The following is a 21208-nucleotide window of genomic DNA, read 5'->3' on the forward strand; positions in this document are numbered from 1 at the left end:
ATATTCTGATTTCAAACATAATGAGGTATCTTGAACAGAATGACCTCCTCCATGCCAACCAGCATGGATTCCAAAAACACCAATCATACGAAACCCAGCTTGCACTTTTCTTGCATGATTTACTGAAAGTTTTGGAACAAGGCAGTCAGGTAAATGCAGTATTTCTTGATTTCCAAAAAGCATTTGACTAAGTACCACACCTATGCTTATTGTCAAAAGTATTATCATATCGGGTAGCAAGTGAAATTTGTGACTGGATTGACAACTTTTAGCTAGGGAGGACGTAACATGTTATCTTGAATGGAGAGTCATCATCAGATGTAGAAGTAACTTCACGTGTGCCCTAGGGAGGTGTGTTGGGACCTTTGTTGTTCATGTCATATATTACTGACCTTGCAGACAATATTAATAGTAACCTCAGATGTTTTGCAGATGATTCAGTTATCTATGATGAAGTACTGTCTAAAAGAAGTTGCTTAGATATTCAGTCAGATCTTGATAAGAGTGCAAACTGGTTCAAAGATTGGCAACTTTCTTTAAATATTCAGAAATGTAAAATTGTGCATTTCACAATATGAAAAAAACGTAGTATCCTATGACTATAAAATCAATGGGTCAATGTTGGAATCAGCCAACTTATACAAATACCTGGATTCCAGCCCAAGATGATGGAGTCAGCAGTCAAGTGTGCTTGCTTGTATGTGTGTGTGTGTATGTGAATGTCGTGTATGTGTGTGCCTCTCTTTACTGATGAAGGCTGTGGTCAATAGCTATATGTAAGTGTCTTTAAATCATGCCTGTCTGCAACTTGAGGTTTCTTCTTTATGGTAAGTAACAATCTATCTTTTCCTACATTGTTGGACATAACACTTTGTAGGCATATGAAATGGAATGATCACACAGGCTCAGCTGTGGGTAGAGCAGTTGGTAGACTTCAGTTTATTGGCAGAGTACTGAGGAAATGCAACCAGTCTGCAAAGGAGATTGCTTACAAATCACTCATGCAACTGGTTCTAGAATATTGCTCAAGTGTGTGACACCAGTACCAAATAGGACTCAAAGGGGACTTAGAAAATACACACAGAATGGCAGCATGAATGGTCTCTGGTTTGTTTGATCTGTGGGAGAGTATCACAGAGATGCTTAAGACTCTTGAAGATAGACATAAGCTACCCCAAGAAAATCTATTAACAAAGTTTCAAGAACTGGCTTTAAATGATGACTCTACGAATATACAAAAACCCCATAAATATCGAGGGTAAGATCAGAATAATTACTGAATGCACAGAGGCATTCAAACAATCATTCTTCTCGTGCTCCTTACATGAATGGAACACAAAGAAACCCTAATAAATGGTTTGCAGAGTATAGATGTAGATGTAGAGGGTGCAGCAACTAAACTCCACCAGGGGCCACACTTTGTGTGAAACTAAGAACTTACCACATAGCAAGGAAACAGACAAATACAACAGAAACTGTAGGACAGCCAATGGAAAGGACAAGAAATAAGCAACAAGGAGCTTGGAAGCATAACTTTAAAGTTTGTACTCTACCAACAATCAGGGAGACCTTTATCTGGTCATCTGCACCAGTAATAGTAGGGGAGTCCATTTCTGAGGCTGTGCAGACATTGAGCTTTCCATATGCCATTGTTGGGAGGGGTGTTCTATGAGTACATTAACTAAGAAAAAAAATTACCACTTTCAGAGTCAACTGCCATGGGCAACAATGTGCTGATGATAAAGGTTGAAACCACCTATCATGGACTGTGCCAGAGGATAGAGGGGCCACAGCACACAAAGACACTTGTCAATACAACCATTGGCTGGCCAGCAGCAACAGTCAGTGAGCAGCCATAGCATCCAGAAACATCTCTTCATTATGAGACAGAAGTCATCACTTCATGTGTGTATCTCTGCTCACTGCATGCGATAGTGTGCATGAATTAGAAAGGATACATGAACATGACCACTGGATGATCAAAACATGTGGACTTATGTGCTGCAGAATGTTAGTACACACTGTTGGTAGAACACGAGTACAGCAAAAGCAGACAAATCTAGGTATACTGAAGAGTTAAATGATGTTTTGCAAATAAGTCAAGATATCAAAACTGATGTATAACATAAAGTTTGTTATGCATTAACCCACAGGCCATTTTACAATGAATTATAAAGTCTGCACAATACAGAAACAACAAAGTTAATCAAAATTGGCAATTACAATATACAGTAATTCACATTCTCTTCAGTTGTACATATATTATTACTGGGTACACGTGTCGATGGATGTGGATGTAATAATAGACTGCCAGAAAAAAAATTAGTACCCCTGGAAAGATTATGTAGATTTTGATTTGACGATGGCATATGCCACCTAAGGGATAGTAGGTGCACTGATAATGATTTCGACATTGCCCACCAACAGATAGTGTAGTGGCATAGCTACCATGGTGCCATCTGTGTCTATCCTTTAACAGGGATTGCTCAAAGCCAGAAGGCTCAGTGTGGTGCAAACATATGAAGAAGCAGGCAACCATGCCATAGAGAGGCACTCATGCTTTCTGCAGCCAATTGAGCAAGTTTGAAAGCAGTCAAAAAGTGGCCTTCTGAGTGGCAGGATGGTCCTTTTGGAAAACTGCCATACAAGTTGGATATGCTGCATCAATTGTGCAATGATCCTGATATCAGTGGTCACGTGAACATTCCCACACGCATAGATGAGTTTCTGGCTATCAGCACAGAGATTAGCCAGGATCATTGTATTGTAAGGGTAGAGTTGCACATCATACAGCTACCACAGTGCAGGTAAGAGGGCTTGTAGACACAGACATGACAACACAAACTGTCACAAGCCAGTTATTACCAGTGGGACTATGGGCATGCGCACCTCTAGCCTGTCTTCCATTCACATCACAGCATCAACATGCATGACTCAGCTGGTGTCTTCAGAGGATCACTTGGAAGATGGAATGGTGTGCTGTGGTCTAAAAGACGTACTAATTTTTTTTTCCCAGCAGTGTAATAATAATATGGATGTATTTGCCAAGAAAGATGTATGGGTAAGTATTGTTAAAAATTCCACTGAGTTGCACTTTAAATTTGTCAAATTTATTAGTATCAACTGTAAAAGAGTTATTGAACTGCACTAACAGTGGCACAGTTTGATGAGGTTATGACACAAATTTTATGCTATGATGTCAACATAGTTATCTACAGTACACTGATTAGATGGTACTTTAAAACCCAAACATGGCTGAGGCAAATTCACAGTAATACAAACACACAACACAAAAGGGTATTACAACTAATAGCAGAAAGATACAAATTGCATTTCTTAATTCCATACAAACAATAATAATAAAAAGTGGGAAAAGAGAGAGAAAGGAGTGGTGGGATAAATTCTTACACAGTTTAAAAATAAACAACTTGATGGAGCCCAAATTTCTTGCTCATCAATCTTGTTAAATACTCACCACACAGCAGAGATCCTAAGTTGCAGATAGGCACAACAAAGAAAGACTGTCACAAAATAAGCTTTCAGCCAACAAGGCCTTTGTCAAAAATAGATAACAGACACACACATGTGTGAGTTGCGTTTGTGTGTGTGTGTGTGTGTGTTTTGTCTATCTTTGGCAAAGGCCTTGTTGGTCAAAAGCTTATTTTGTGACAGTGTGTGTGTGTGTGTGTGTGTGTGTGTGTGTGTGTGTGTGTGTGTGTGTGTGTGTCTGTCTGAGCATCTCCACTACCCTTTTCATAATATTGTTACATTCCATCCCAGATTTTCATTGTGTAATCTTAAATATTAAGATCACATTAACTAGTTTTTTGTTTACTCACTGTCTAAAAGATCACATGAATACGTTACATGCTGGCTGTGAATGTAAGTTGAACATACAAAGGTCAACTTTCAATTGGCCATTTCTGATTGTTAATCAGAGACACATTATGTAACTTGTTTGACAACAATGTCGTAAAAATGGTGAAAAAGACAATGAATAGGTTGTTACAAGAAAAATGAATAAAAAGTATGGGAGAAAGATGGAGTATGTGAATAGGAGGATAAAAAGGGACTTAACAGGAAATTGACAGGTAAGACTCAAAAAATTGAAAAATCTAGGATAGAGACTATGGAAACAAAAACAACTCAATCACTGAGAAAATGTGAAGCACATGAGAAAGGTAGTAAAAAACATATTAATGAAAAAATGGACATACAGTCCATGGACTGAGGTTAAATCTACAAAATTCTAAAACACAAATGACTTAAAGGGCATGTGTAACTGATATAAAACACAATTATGAAGCTCTAGAAACGGTTATAATACAATAACATGTTACATGGCAAATAGCAATTCACACCCTTAGTGTTAGGAGGTTTCCAATAATCCTTAAAATTAAAAACAGTTGAGAAATATAGATGTGAATTAAAACAATGGAAAATCCAGGGCAGAATAATGACAATTTTACAAAAAGTGTGTGTGTGTGTGTGTGTGTGTGTGTGTGTGTGTGTGTGTGTTGTTGAAATCTTACATGTTTAGAGTCTTTTTGTTGTACCTGTCTGCGACTCAGCATCTCCACTATATGATGCATAGCAGTCTATCCTTTTTGTAATATGTGAATTAAAACATAGCACGCACAATGCAAAAGGAAACTTTGCCACAACTGGAAATATTTGAAGAAAAAAGAAGGTTCTGAGATAGCAGAGAATAACCTTAAAATGAAACTTTAAGGAATTGACAGCAATAAGTCCATAAACTTTAGATATCACCCTATGTTCTGTCATAAGTCACAGTGGTTAGAATACAATGACTGCAATCAGAGAGGACAAGTAACAAACCACTATCAAAACAAATGAGACAAGCTTATTATTGAAGCTTCTGACAATTATTATTTTGTTTCAAAACTTGAACAGGAAAGCAGTTCAGAGAGTGACAACAGTGAGATCACTAGAGAATTCTGAGAGGAAGAATGAAATGGTTTCAGAAAATCTACACTTAATTTCATGAAAAATGCAAAACTACAAATAAAGTGATACATGGTTACAATATGAAAACATCCATGTGCTGGAAATATCAGACTAGAGAGGAAATGCATATTGGATGGATAACTGAAAAGATAACACTTCTATATAATAATGTAAATGCTCTATGATGTAGATGAATCTGCCAATTCATTTTGTTGTGTGTACACTATGTGATCAAAAGTATGTGGAAACCTGGCTGAAAATGACTTACAAGTTCATGGCGCCCTCCATCGTGAATGCTGGAACTCAATATGGTGATGGCCCACCCTTAGCCTTTATGACAGCTTCCATTCTCACAGGCATATGTTAAATCAGTTGCTGGAAGGTTTCTTGGGGAATGGCAGCCCATTCTACATGGAGTGCTGCACTGAGGAGAGGTATCAATGTCAGTCGGTGAGGCCTGGCACAAAGTTAGTGTCCAAAACATCCCAAAAGTATTCTATAGGATTAAGGTCAGGACTCTGTGTAGGCTAGTCCATTACAGGGATGTTATTGTTGTGTAACCGCTCTGCCACAGGCCATGCATTATGAACAGTTGCTTGATTGTGCTGAAAGGTGCAATCACCATCTCCGAATTGCTCTTCAACAGTCGGAAACAAGAAGGAGCTTAAAACATCAATGTAGGTCTGTGTTGTGATAGTGCCACACAAAATAACAATGGGTGCAAGCCCCCACCATGAAAAACATTACCACACCATAACACCACTGCCTCCGAATTTTACTGTTGGCACTAAACATGCTGGCAGATGATGTTCACTGGGCATTCATCACACCCAAACCCTGCCATCGGATCGCCACATTGTGTACTGTGATTGGTCACTCCACACAACCTTTTTCCACTGTTCAATCATCCAATGTTTATGCTCCTTACATCAATCGAGGCATCGCTTGGCATTTACTGGCGTGATGTGTGGCTTATAGGAGCTGCTCTACCATGAAATCCATATTTCCTCACCTCCAGCCTAACTGTCATAATACTTGCAGTGGATCCTGATGCAGTTTTGAATTCCTGTGTGATGGTCTGGATAGATGTCTGCCTATTATGCATTACGATCCTCTTCAACTGTCAGCAGTCTCTGTCAGTCAACAGACGAGGTCACCTGTACGCTTCTGTGCTGCACGTGTCCCTTCACATTTCCACTTCACTATCACATCAGAAACAGTGGACCTAGGGATGGGTAGGAGTGTGGAAATCTCATGTACAGACATATGACACAAGTGACACCCTATCACCTGACCACGTTCAAAGTCTGTGAGTTCTGCAGGGTGCCCCATTCTGTTCTCTCACGATGTCGCTGATATGGAGTACCTGGCAGTAGGTAGCAGCACATTGCACCTAATATGAAAAACATGTTTTTGGGGGTGTCCAGATACTTCTGATCACATAGTGTATGCTGTAGTGACGCCATTTTACAGCAGAAAGCTACAGTAGCAGGTGATGTTGGTCTATGCAAAGCAAAGAAATAATATTGGAGCATATTCTTTGTCTCAGTCAGTGCATTCCACAATGACACCCAATTTTAATTCCTAAAAGAAGTGAGTGTATTTATTTTAAAATTCAGTCTTTTACTTGTTATAATGAGTTATTTAAACTTCGTCATTTCGCTGCAAAGAGCTGTCCCAAGTTTACTCATGCAGCTGACTTAAGAGTTTTTCCTTAGCTCTGCAGATTAACTTTTCTATAGTTAGTTCTATCTGTGCATGTGAAGTTTGCATGTATTTGCATAAGTTTCTTTGCAATTCCAGGTTCCATTGTTACATTGCAACTCAATATGTCATGCAGAATGCATTTCAACTTGATTTCACTTTAACAGAAAACAATTTATTTCATACACTTGAACTGACAACCTGCAAATTGTTTAAAGTTTGACAGAAATGAGCCTGCTGCAATACCAGTTTTCAGCATATTTCCAATGCAAGGAGATGTGTATCATCCTTACAGGTTCAGATATAACATAACGATTTAAGTTTTCAGTCAGTTACTTTCCATAAACCCTGAAATTCAACCACACCACACATGCAAATATGCAAGAGAAACAGGCATAAAACATAAAGGAAGAAGCACAATGTTACACAAAAGATTATAATGTTTCATTGTGTGTGATAACTTGTTTTGGGAAATACCACATAGTATAACACCTGTAATGTACATAATAGAGAAGATCAACAGTGCACCTGAAAAAATGGTATCTTGCTTGAATTCTGAGGTATATCAGGATAATGTACCCTACAGTTTCCTTCAGAATTTTTCAAAAATATTATGACAAATCAAGCAATTCACACTGCAATTGAACTGTATGTTAGAAATATGTAGGCAGCTTGTAAAAAGGAACCATTAGTTTTTAACACTTTCTCCTCAGACATTTGGTGCTTAAGACGATAGTTAACTTATAGAACTAATATACCTGGTCACAAATGTCTGTGGTTGTACCTCGACGATCACAGTCACACATATCACAGTATGGGAAATGATGATGTCCTGGTTTGCAGTGATCACATGTGCGACCCACTACGTTAGGCTTGCATCTGAAACCAAGTAATTACTAAAATACAAAAAATTCTTTAAACTGCATAATTGTGCAAAAGACTTATCCATTTATTTCAACAACTAGTTGTCCTCCCCAATTAAATGATATTCCTGCATTCAGTGCCAGGAACAGGACAAGACAGGAAATATTGAAAACAAGGACAGATTTCAGCCATTTAAGTGATTTTCATGTAAAACACTGTGGGCCATATCCCATACAGGTATAGAAACATTTGCTACAATCAACTGTTCTTACCAAAAGATTATCCTGATATGTGGAATAGAGTTCACAATTTATTCGGCTACGCTCATTTACAATTTTCCATTCAGATAATGATATTTCAAACATAGTTTTGAGGCAGATAATGGATTCAGTTTTTATTGAAACTGACATTAAAATTGTATGTTATATTGGGACCAAAACTCAGAACCCCACATTTCACAAGTAATGCTCTTACTGACGGAGCTATCCAGGCAAGATTTAAAACATTCATTGTCAGCCACTTCATACAGAAACAGATTTTGTTGTGCTTTATGACTTATGCTGTTTCTAGTGGGATATATTGACACTACAGTGTTCATCTTAGGCATGCCAGTGAAAGTTAGCAAGTAAAAAATCCAAAAAATGCTTTTAATATTGACTGAATCAAAACTCGTGCATGTGGTGTGACATGTTATGTTATTTTTGAATACTACATAAATATATTTCAAACTGCAACATCATCTGTTAACTACATTAGTGTTTTATACAGTTTTGGCAGTAGTATCCTTGAGCCACACAGTTGTTCTGCCTATTGTCATAATTATTATCTACATGAATAAAGGTACATTTTTGAGGATGTGGAAGATGCATGAGTGCTGTGCATAGCATATTTCATAGTGAATTCGTTGATTCTTGTTACTGTAGTGCATTCTGTATATTCCAGCAACAATATTTGGCTTGAAAGACCAAAAACATTTCTCCTTAATCACAGTATTGGTTTTTACATAATTACATAACTAGTGCAATATTTTCAATCCTTCAGTCTGTGTATTAACCAATTTGTTACATGCAAGTGTTTGAGAGTGTATAATGATGATGTAAATAATTGTGCATATTTTTTATGCGAGTTTGTTAGTGCGGAAAATTATGAAAACAAAAGTTTGAGATTCGAACTTCCAAGTAGGTTCAGGGAACCAGTAAATTTTATCCCATCTTTTCTCTTGTTACAGCAGAAATCATTTTGTCTAGTATAAATTGCATTAGTTCCTGAAGGGAGCTTCTATTTCTTGTACAATTACAGATCCAAAAATTAAAAGAGAATCGAATAAGTTAATTTAAAGTTATTCATTTACTGTTCTGTATAACAATGCACTTGCCACAATGTAGCCCCACTGTGAAATCTGTTTTTGGGTACGGCATAAGATAGTTGCTGTTCATAAGCAGCTGGAAATTGCCCCAACTGCTGTCAAGCAATTGGATGTTGCTGTAAATGGGTTTGTTGTGAGGGTTACCATACCAAGAGACATGTATCAGAGATACCAAATGTACCTCAGGTACTATCCTCTCCCATGGGCACTGTGTCCTCTACAGCATCTATCAAGAGGATCTATCACTACTAGTCCACTTGACTGTCAGTGGCATGTCAGTGGTAGACCCTGGGGCCAAGTACAAGGGGGGCAGGAACTGAGGAGAACTCAAGCTATTCTACTCCTCCTCCTAACCAATATGGTTGAAGTAATGTAACCCACTAAAATGAAAATGAGCCAGTAAGACACCTGCAGTGTCCTGTGTCAAGAGGAAGCAAGTACAAAACTGTCAGCAGTTTCAGCCTTCAGTGAATGATAGCACTTCTTCAGGAACTGTTAGCAAGGGACAGAAAAGATCATCTTGTACAATGCATGTGTATAATTGAAGGCCTCATTGAAGTTGTTGAAGAGATTGCTCCAGCAGTCACTGAGAGATCAAGGTGCAAATAACTGCAGATTGCAGTGCACACTGGAACAAACACTTTCTGTCATCTGGACTCTGGGATCATACTTGGATCATTCCAACAACTGGAAGACCAGTTTGGGAAGACCAGCCTTGCTCAAATAACTTTTACAAATTTTCTCCAGAACTGAAACTGCCTCCCTGCCTCTTGATTCTGAGTTGACTGAAAGGCTTGAACCAGGGACTTGGAAGATTCTGTGACAATATGGGTTATGATTTCCTTGAGTTGCAACACGTAGCTGAGAACTGAACATTCTCTCTAAATTAATAAATAGTCCACTACACATAACAGGCTGCTAACCAGGTAGCTGACTGTATACAGAGTGCACACAAATGTCTTCCTTTCTTACTAGAGACCAAATGTCAAAGTGCTCCTAAAAAGCAGTAGAGCTAATACAATACTAGGAATACAAAGTTGACTAAAACCCAAAATTAGCAGCAGCAAGATTTTTATAATGAACGCATAGGCTAGGTCTAGCCTCAGCAGCCAGAGACAGTGGTAATTGCGTGTGTGAGCTGTGTTTGTGTGTGTGCATGTAGTCTATTTCAGAAGAAGGCCCTCTGGTCAAAAGCTTACATCTTTCTGTTGTGCATGTCTGTGACTCAATATCTCCGCTATATGGTGATTAGCAATCTATCCTTTTCATAATACTGTCATTAATTGAATCCTTCTGTAGACCACCTGTCTCACCCCCCCCCCCCCCCCACACACACACACATACATAACCAAAAAAGTTATAGAAAACCTTAGCTCACTAGTACACATGTTCCCAGATCATACTGTCATCATTGGAGGAGACTTTAACCATGCCACAATGAAGTATAATAATTATAGTCTTGTAAGCAGTAACAATGATAAAACATCCATTGAAATAATGCTAAATATTAGCTCTGAAATCAACTTAAAGTGGATAGCTCAATAACGCAGTCACGATGAAAATACATTACATCTAATGGCAGGAAATTCACCTGACCTCTTTGAGAATACCCATTTCAAAACTGGTTGTATCATCATTGATTACCAAGTATAAAACTCAGATAAAATGAGCAGATTGATTTACATGCCCCCTAAACTAGATAAAGAGTATGAAGTGTCATATCCTGACTTGAAATATTTAGCTTGGACAGGAGTATGCAGAGAAAATATGCTGAAGATGTATAGTTGGCCAAATGCTGGATAGATACACGTCTAGAAGAAAAGTTCATGATGAGAGGGACTCTCTATTATACACAATTTCTGTAAGGAAACTTCTAAAGAAACAGCAACTACTACTCGATATGCGTAAAACATAGCATAGGATATACACTGCTTGACAAAAGAAGTGAAGCACCCAGAAGACACGGTCCAAAGTCAACGTAACTTTGTACGCATGCACACCATTGGCTGGTATGTATGAAGACTGTTTAAAAAATTCCAGAACATTCATAATTTCGCGCCAATAATGTGTTAGAGCAAAATGCAGTTGGCATCTCTGCACTCGCCTGTGTTTAATGTGTAACTCCTACTAGTTTCATTGTTGTATGTCTGTTAGTTATTTTTCAGTGCTGTATTAAGCATAACATTGTGTCACACAGTGTGCAAATTTCAAGATGGCAGAATTAGAGGAGCAACACGTCTGCATGAAGTTTTGCATGAAACTTAAGAAAACCCTTACAGAGAAAGAACAAATGATGCACGAATCTACGGTGATGAGTGCTTAAGCCATACTTGTTGTTAGGAGTGGTTCACACAGATCAAAAATAGCGGAATGGAAGTTAAATATGATCCTCATTCAGGATGCCATTCGATGTCTACTGATGACGCTCATGTCAGGAATGTCAGCAAAACTGTGCATGCCAATCAGGAACCAACTGTCCAAGAGATTGCAGAAGAATGTAACATGTCAGCTGGATCATGTGAGAAGGAAACGGCCTGAAATGTGGTGAGACAATTTATGGCTATTGCACCATGATAACTCACCTGCACATTCATCCCTGTTGGTACTTGACTACTGCACAAAAAATTAAATCATTGTGCTGTCTCATCCTCCGTACTCTACGGACCTGGCTGCTGCAGACTTTTTTTATTTCCAAAGTTGAAACCCCATTGAGAGGACGAAGATCTGCAATGACAGATAAGTTAAAAGAAAATCCGCAGATGGTGCTTCACGCAATCCAGCAAGCGGTGTACCGAGACTGCTTGCTACAGTGGAAACAGCACTGGGAGCCTGTTATAGCCACGAACAACTAGCAAGTGGTGCATGGCAGATAATAGAGATGCAAAGCCGCCAGATGGGGGAGCCACTGGAGGTATCACTAACAATGAACAAACAGGACAGACGAACAAGTAGGGGATGACAGACACTACGACCGACCAGGACACAACACGAGGCAAGCAAGCAAGAACAGAGGTGATGAACAAGGCGAGACAACAACAATGCAGGAACACTCCAAACAGTGACCTTATGTATCTCAACACAATGAAATAGAACACAGTATTGCCAAGATACATACGTGAACTATAGTGAGTACCAGACTGCCGGGGCAGAGCCGCATAGCCGCCTAAATACATAACCATGGGAAACGCAACTGGCCGCGGATGTCATGTGGTACAGAGAGTGGCATACTCGCACAGCAAGGCTCATGGCACAGGTGTGCCCCAGAGCACAGAGATCCCTAGTGGGTATCCTGGTGCATACCCTCTGGCGTGCATTCAGCTTCCACACCTTCCGACACCGGAGAAGCAGTGTATCAATTGTGAAGGAGAATATTTCAAAGGGGACCATGCACAATAAGTAAAAGGTAAGTGTAGAAAAATTATGTGGACAAAGTTCCAAATTTTTTGAACAGACCTCATTAACAATTAGCATTACAATTCTCTGTGACAGGTAGGACAGCCTCCTGACATCATTATTGTTGTTTGCGTGTAGTGTAGTTACCAGGCCTGGTAGGATATACAAGGGGCATGAACAGTGTCATATGTTAAGTGATCACTGTGAAGGACATGGAGATACCAAATAAGGGGTCTCGGGGTGGGGGGGAGGGGGGGGGGGGCTCCATTTGGCTGGCCGGTCAAATTGAGTAATATCCAAATTTGGGGATTTAGACATGACAGTGGCTCGATGTTGGACAGCATGGGAATGTTAATGAAAGCATACTCATGGTCAAAGTTTTGGTCGACCTCGTCTGACAACCAAAAGTGAGGATCACCACAATATGCACCAAGCACATCATAACCACTTCTCATCTGTGCCTGCCATCTGGGAACAAGCAATAAACTCCTTGCAACATTCTGTGTCATCTCCCAACATTGCTCAGAGACTAGCAGTCGCCAGACTAGAGAGTTAATATCTCATATTAGGGTATTGCTAACTCCACAACACAAACTTCCATATGCATAGTGATGCCATGACAAGGAAGCATGGATACTGACGAATGGCATCAGATTGTGTTGAGGCATGAATCTCAGTGCTCCACTACCCCAGATGACCATAGTCGGTGAGAATGGCAGTGGCCTTGCGAGATGCCCCCTTCTTCCAATGTTTTGGAGAGGCACAGCAGTGCTATGCCTAGTGTCATGGTGTGGTGTTATGACTGGTAGTGGTTCAGGGTGCTCTGACGACACAATGGCACATCACGAACATCCTGCATCCGCATGTATTATCTGTCAAGTAACATCGTGTGGTGCCATTTACAACAGATCAATGATCATTAACATACAGCATGTGTCTCTATGAACTGTCTGCATAATGTTAACATATTCCTGTGGCCAACAAGATGCCCAGATCTGTCCCTGGTAAAACACGTGGGGTCTAGTTCAGACATAATCTCAATCCCAGTGCACATATTCAGGATATCAAGGACCAGTTACTACAGTTGTGAGCCAGTTTGCCTCAGGGGAAGATACAAGAGCTTTATCTCACCCTTACCAACTGGCTCAGTGTATGCATCCAGGCCAGATGAGTAGCAATATAATTATCATAAATGGGCTCATTCTGCCAGGTTGTTTTTAAATTTGGCTCTAGATAGAGAGATGTCAAATGGAACACCTTCAGCTGCTAAAAGCATAATACGTGAAGCCCTCAACAACTACTGTAGCAGAATCTTACTGAAAAACATCAAACAAAATGCAAATAAATCCTGCTCAAATGTAAAGGCTGTCAGTGGCACCAAAGTTAGTGCCCTGACATTCATGAATGACACATACATTGAAATTGAGGGTAGCAAAGCAAAAGCAGAAATGCTGTCCTCTGCTTTCAAATGTTCCTCTATAAAGAAAAATCCACAAGAACTGCCCCAGTTTAATTCTCACACAAATGTAATGATGGGTGGTTGTAAGAAAAATCTGAAACCTCTAAAACTGAACAAAACTCAAGACTCTTCTGCAATTGCTGTGAGAGCCTCTACATAATTTGTGACTGAATTAGCTGCTCTTTTAATCTTAATATACTATAGAACACTGAAACAAAAACTGTGCCCTGTGGTTAGAAAAAAGTACAGTTCTTACCTGTCTACATGAAAGGTAGCAAATGTGATTCACAAAATTGCAATCCAATATATGTGACATTCATCCACTGTAGTAGCTTAGAGCATCTTCTGAGCAGAATCACGAAAAGAATGACTTTCTGCATGCCAAGCAGCATGAATTCTGAAAATGCTGGTCTCATAAAATCCACCTCTTGTTTTTCTTACAAGACATAATGAAAACCAGGGATCAAGGGAGCTAAGTAGATGCAGTATTTCTAAACTTTTGAAATGCATTTGATTTAGTACACCACCAACATGATTTACCAGTACAGAGGATGCAGCATGGAATATTGCCAGGAGAATCACTGACAAATGCCTAAGTAACTTTAAGAGTGCTTAAGGGAAGTTTGTTGTGTACTACGGAGCTGGGAATAATAATAACATCAGACTTTCACAGATGATGTAGTTACCATAATGAAGTACTATAGAATAAAGCAGCATATATGTTCAGTCAGATCTTCTGCATGTATGTTTAGTCAGATCTCGAAATGTGCAAAATTGGCAATTTTCTTCAAAAATGTGCTGAAATATGAAACTGTGGACTTCATAAAACATAGTATCCTACAACAACAATGTTAATGCAATGTAGAACCTGACCTCTCGGGTTTACTTCTACCAGTGCCTCTCTCCTACTTTCAACATTTCACACAAGTACTTCTGCATACACTGCAGGATGAGCATTCCTGGAAGAAAGTTGCAGCAAATAGTGTGCTGTTTTGAAGCTTCCTAGTATATTAAAACTGTATGATACACCTAGACTGAGACCTGCAAACTTTCCTATCTTATGACTGAACTATCCAGGCATGACTCACGACAAGTTTGTACTTATTTTACAATTAACAAAGTGTAGGAAGAATCCTTTATCCTCTCTAGTTAAATACTGAATAGGCTTATTAATAAATACCGGTATGTTGTCATTATGCTCCTGCTAAGCTATTAGACCATATAAATAGAAAAGTTGATAAGACTGTAAATAGTCAACATATTGCATTACTGGTACTCCATGTTAATGTCAGAGTCTTGCCTAATAACAGAAAGTAAATGGCCAATTTAACAGTCATGACAAAACAAAGACTAGATGAAAGGCCTAACAGAATGTATCATCACTAATAAATGACTCGTCATCTTCCTGACTTACATAAATTACATGCCAAAATTTTGTCACTGCAGGACAAAAAGTAATGCCAGCATAAAAAGCATAACGAATCATGAACTCTGTTCATCTCTCACATCAATGCTGCATCACATTCTGATATTACAGCCTCTGATTTCTTTAGACTACTCTCTGAATTAAGTATTCAGTTTTGATGGTAACTCAGAACTTGATGTAGACTTTGCAGTCTTTCTTAGGCCATGTATTAACCTATCATTGATGGCTTATCTAAGACGGGGCTTGCTCAGAGTAACGTGTAATATCTGTGTCTTTGTGCATTTTCAATAATTACTGTGTGCTCTTGCACACAAGTAGTGAATAAACCTATTTTACACAAGGAGATAAAATATATCAAATACCTGTTAAATTTAAACTATATATGGGAGTGTCATGAAATGAAATTTTTAGCGTCACCTATGACATGAGGTTCACTCACAGGAATAAAGAACATATTACATTTACCATGTTTCATTAATCAGTAGACAACAAAGTGCCTCCTTAAAATGAGGATATTTAAAAAATAGATAGAATCTGTTACACTCACTGGCAGCTTCCATTAAGAAGATCACACTGTTGATTTCCCTCAATAACTCCAAGAACATCACAACTGCAGTCTTCACATCCGATAATTGGATCAAATCCATATGTGTATGGGATGCACTGATCACATTTTTCTCCAGTAACTCTAGGTGGACATATACACTCACCTGAAAAGTTGATTAGTTTGGTTAAGGCATTTACAACAGAAATTTGCCAAGAATCACAAGTAATAAGGTACTAAAATATTGATGGAGATGAATATGAGCTGAAAAAAAGTCTGCAAAGATTATTTGCTGAACAGTGAGTTCAATGCATACTGTCTTATTTAACAGATCTATTATAACATGTTATTTTATACAGTCACAGTATAGCAATTAATTGTAAATATAAAAACCAGCTAGAGAAAAAAGCACCTGTAATAAAGAAAAAAAGAGACTAGACTTGAATAATTAGTCAACAGCAGTATATGTGAAATAATGTAAACACTTGAATGTGTTTTTATTATTTGTCTCCATCCTAAATAGTTATGAAACTTGAAACCATGGTAGCCTAATAAACTCCATACAAAAGGGTGAAAAATAAAAGGCCCCTGTTCCACAGTTGCTGCTGGTGTGAATGACCCTACTGCTGATAACATACATTTATCAACAAGAAGAGCCACCAGTCCTCACGTAATTAAAATTCAACATTTTACATCGTCTTGAGCTTCATACAACTCTCAAAAAGAACACAGAGTCACAGAAATCTACAAAAATTGCAACAGCTATGAAATTTAGAATACAAACCTAGGTATACAGGGCAGTCCATTGATCGTGACCGGGCCAAATATCTCATGAAATAAGCGTAAAACGAAAAAACTACAAAGAACAAAACTTTTCTAGCTTGAAGGTGGAAACCAGATGGCGCTATGGTTGGCCCGCTAGATGGCACTGCCATAGGTGAAACAGATATCAGCTGCGTTTTTTTAAAATAGGAACCCCCATTTTTATTACATATTCATGTAGTACGTAAAGAAATATGAATGTTTTAGTTGGAACACTTTTTTTTGCTTTGTGATAGATGGTGCTGTAATAGTCACAAACATATGGTTCACAATTTTAGATGAACAGTTGGTAACAGGTAGGTTTTTTTAAATTAAAATACAGAATGTGGGTACGTTTGAACATTTTATTTCGGTTGTACCAATGTGATACATGTACCATTGTGAACTTATCATTTCTGAGAACGCGTGCTGTTACAGCATGCTTACCTGTAAATACCACATTAATGCAATAAATGCTCAAAATTATGTCCGTCAACCTCAATGCATTTGGCAATACATGTAATGACATTCCTCTCAACAGTGAGTAGTTCGCCTTCCGTAATGTTTGCACATGCATTGACAATGCACTGATGCATGTTGTCAGGTGTTGTCAGTGGATCACGATAGTAAATATCCTTCAACTTTCCCCACAGAAAGAAATCCGGGGACGTCAGATCAGGTGAACATGTGGGCCATGGTACGGTGCTTTGACGACCAATCCACCTGTCATGAAATATGCTATTCAATAAGACTTCAACCGCACGTGAGCTATGTGCTGGCCATCCATCATGTTGGAAGTACATCGCCATTCTCTCATGCAGTGCAACATCTTGTAGTAACATCGGTAACATTATGTAGGAAATCAGCATACATTGTACCATTTAAATTGCCATCGATAAAATGGGGGCCAATTATCCTTCCTCCCATAATGCCGCACCATACATTAACCCGCCAAGGTCACTGATGTTCCACTTGTTGCAACCATCATGGATTTTCCATTGCCCAATAGTGCATATTATGCCGGTTTACATTACCACTGTGGTGAATGACACTTCTTCGCTAAATAGAACGCATGCAAAAAATCTGTCATCATCCCGTAATTTCTCTTGTGCCCTGTGGCAGAACTGTACATGACGTACAAAGTCATTGCCATGTAATTCCTGGTGCATAGAAATATGGTACGGATGCAATCGGTGTTGATGTAGCATTCTCAACACCGACATTTTTGAGATTCCCAATTCTTGCGCAATTTGTCTGCTACTGATGTGCGGATTAGCCACAACAGCAGCTAAAACACCTACTTGGGCATCATCATTTGTTGCAGGTCATGGTTGACATTCCACATGCAGCTGAACACTTCCTGTTTCCTTAAATAATGTAACTATCCAGCAAACAGTCCGGACACTTGGATGATGTCATCCAGGACACTGAGCAGCATACATAGCGCATGCCAGCTGGGCATTTTGATCACAATAGCCACACATCAACACGATATCAACCTTTTACGCAATTGGTAAACAGTCCATTTTAACATGGGTAATGTATCATGAAGCAAATACCGTCCGCACTGGCGGAATGGTACGGGATAGCACGTACTTATACGTTTGTGACTATTACACCACCATCTATCACAAAGTGAAAAAAGTGGTCCAACTAAAACATTCGTATTTCTTTAGGTACTACACAAATATGTAATAAAAAATGGGGGGGCTCCTATTTAAAAAAACACAGTTGATATCCGCTTGACCTATGACAGCGCCATCTAGCGGGCCAACCATAGCGCCATCTGGTTTCTCCCTTCAAGCTAGATGAGTTTTGTTCTTTGTAGTTTTTTTGTTTGATGCTTATTTCGTGAGATATTTGGCCCATTCACTATCAATGGTCCACCCTGTATATAAAAAACAGTACCAACAAAAAGTAATTTGATTAGAGAGAGATGGCATATCTGCACCCCTAGCAGTGCTGTCTCTTGTGTTACTGGGAAGGTCTGTGTTACACCAACATTGCTCTGACTGTGATGTGTGTGTGACCTTTGGATAGGTGTTGATCATACCCAGCATCAAGTGGGTACCAGACCAAACAATGTGCCCACAATGTGGAATGACTGCTGTCATACTTACCGGGCCCTAACAAAATGTGTAGCGTCAACTAGATTATTGACTCAAAAGTGTTGCACATAAAAGGGTATGGGCCTGTCGCTATTGATAGTTCAGTGCTGTTAACTGTAGACCAGAATGGTGGCATGCTGACCACTGAATTGCGTTAATTGTCCAGAAACTACAAATTCATCAAGCATGTGAATAGTACTACTGGAATACTGTTTGGCAACATGCAGTACTTTGAATAAGTCTCATTTTAATCCACCGGACCACAGTAGTATTGAGTTGCTATTGAGTTAACACCAATCTGTAAGTTTCACTTTTGAGCAGTTTAATGGATAGACACCAACTGCAGTTATTAGGGGGCCAATGAAACTGTAAGAAACCTCAACTTTTACATCTTGGGCAAGCAATTTCATCAAGATGATGTCAGAGCTCAGACAAACCCAACAGAACTACAAATTAAGGCAGTTACTTCATGTATGTTAAATGATGCAACTGACCTTTACTACATTTAGCTTAATATAAAATAGTTAAAGAAACCTGGGAATTCAATTATTTAATCCACTTCCTTAAAAAACAAAACTATCTTGTTGAAGACTTTCAGAAATATGATTCACAACTTGCTTTAAAAAGCCAGTTTATACAACTGAAAAATTATTTACTTATAGCTATGAAGATATACATTTTGATTTGTCATATACAAATAAATGTTTTTTACTGTCTTTACTACTGTGTTTTGCTTTTACCTTGCTTGTATTGTTTGAACTAGAATAAGTTACTTTGCTCAACCTATGGTAATACAATGCTCAAAGACTGATGAGTAAATTAACATTATCCTCCCACTTCCCTGGTTTGTTAATCTTTAAAGTAATTCCCCCATTTATTCCCTCTCTTGCACTTCCTATAAATATGATGTCTATAATTTTATGGATATTATCCGGGGAGCATCCCTTTCACTTATTCTTATTACTAACTCTCTCCTGATGACAAATTGCTGCCCTCTGATTAATTATCTCCTAAATAGAAAGTAACTATCATGCACTTGTTCTAAAGAAGATAAACAAATGTAACTATATGATTCCAGAGACCTTTCCAAGTCTGAAACGTCTATGACATATGTATGCAGGTTGAAGAAATAAATGAAGATTAGTTTCAAGGCTAGTATTTGAACCTGGGTCTCTCGCTCACTAAGCGGATGTACTAACCACAATGCCGTCCTGGCACAGGATCCCCCATTTCGTTCGATGCTGAGGTTCTATTCCAATACAGCTGGAGAGCCTCTGCAATGCTGTTCGAGTTTATGAAAATACCAAACGGGCTGAGATGTGAATGGGAATTTGGACTGAGGAGAGAGGTGTGCTAGTGGAGTCTATGCAACTGTGCAAAGCCACTGTGTAAAGCAGGTGATTTGTTTAGCTCATCTGCCTATTGAACAGGTGACCTGGGTTTGAATCCTGCCCTTGGTACAAATTTTCACTTGTGCTTCAGTCAACATATATACATCAAGGGAGATAAAGGTGTAGTCATATGAAGTCTCTATGAAAAAAATTCTAACAATGATATTACAAATCAATGATCCCCTCTTTTACAAAGTACAGTATTACTATATTTTTATGATATTCCAGATTATTCCAGTTTTGTCATTCTATTCCTTGCTTGTAATGGAACAATCTTCCTGTTTACATGTTCTGTCATTTTTCTTCTTTCACATCCAAAAGCTCATTAAAAGCTCATTAAGCACAATTTACACTAAAATGTTTTATCAACAATCTAAAACCACAATTTCAAGAATAGTTTTTCTTCCCTGTACTTATACTTGTGGTCTTTCTTTTCCAGATTGCAAACATACTTGAAGAATTTCAAAAGCTTACCTGTAAATGTTTCACATAAAGCAGTAGAAGGGCAGTCACATGGTCTGCAGTCTGGGAAACCAAAAAATCCAGTCTTACACAAATCACAATTTCTGCCAATCACATTAGGTTTGCATGTGCACTGCCCACCAAATTTTTCACACTCAAAACTGAGTGATCCTTCAACATTACAGGAACATGGCAGAGCACCATTGTTGTACTCAGTTGTGATTGAAAACACAGCATCACGACAGAAACCTGTAAACAGAAACATGAAAGTTTCAGAAACTTCTGAGGAATATTTGTTCGGCAGAAAAAAATTAATTCTCTTTATTATAATAAAGATAGTTGCAGAAATAACTCCATATCTTGAAGCCCAACATACATCAATACAATATGTTCCATATAAAATTACCTCATTCATGAAAAGCACACATGGTACATTTTTATCCAAACATCTTCTAAAGACAACAACATGTTTTTGTGACCATTATCAGTGACATATTTTTGAAGTCATTGATACACTTATGGGGAATAATAATACAAAATAAAGACAGAACACTGGAAAACAAATGTGCAAATTACATATGGATAGTTGATTCTTGTTGTGAAATGTAATAGGAATATTTTACAATAGCTGTTGATAAACATATTACATTATAGCTTTTGCAGTTATCTACTCTCATGCCCCATCGCCACATAAATCCATTCCACATTTGACATCACTTCAC

The 21208-nt window shown here is 38.5% G+C and overlaps 1 protein-coding gene across 1 annotated transcript in view; it reads right to left on the reverse strand.

The window, feature by feature from the left end:
- Positions 1 to 21208, reverse strand: part of LOC126188961 (laminin subunit alpha) — a 364582-nt gene that overhangs the window by 183823 nt on the left and 159551 nt on the right. The window contains exons 21-23 of the mRNA XM_049930722.1: positions 20499 to 20735; positions 15728 to 15890; positions 7431 to 7551 (exon numbers count right to left, since the gene is read on the reverse strand). Coding sequence (XP_049786679.1) covers positions 7431 to 7551; positions 15728 to 15890; positions 20499 to 20735 — 521 coding nt within the window. The remainder of the gene's footprint in view (positions 1 to 7430; positions 7552 to 15727; positions 15891 to 20498; positions 20736 to 21208) is intronic.

This window comes from Schistocerca cancellata, chromosome 5, assembly GCF_023864275.1.
Source record: "Schistocerca cancellata isolate TAMUIC-IGC-003103 chromosome 5, iqSchCanc2.1, whole genome shotgun sequence".
NCBI classification, from domain to species: Eukaryota; Metazoa; Arthropoda; class Insecta; order Orthoptera; family Acrididae; genus Schistocerca; species Schistocerca cancellata.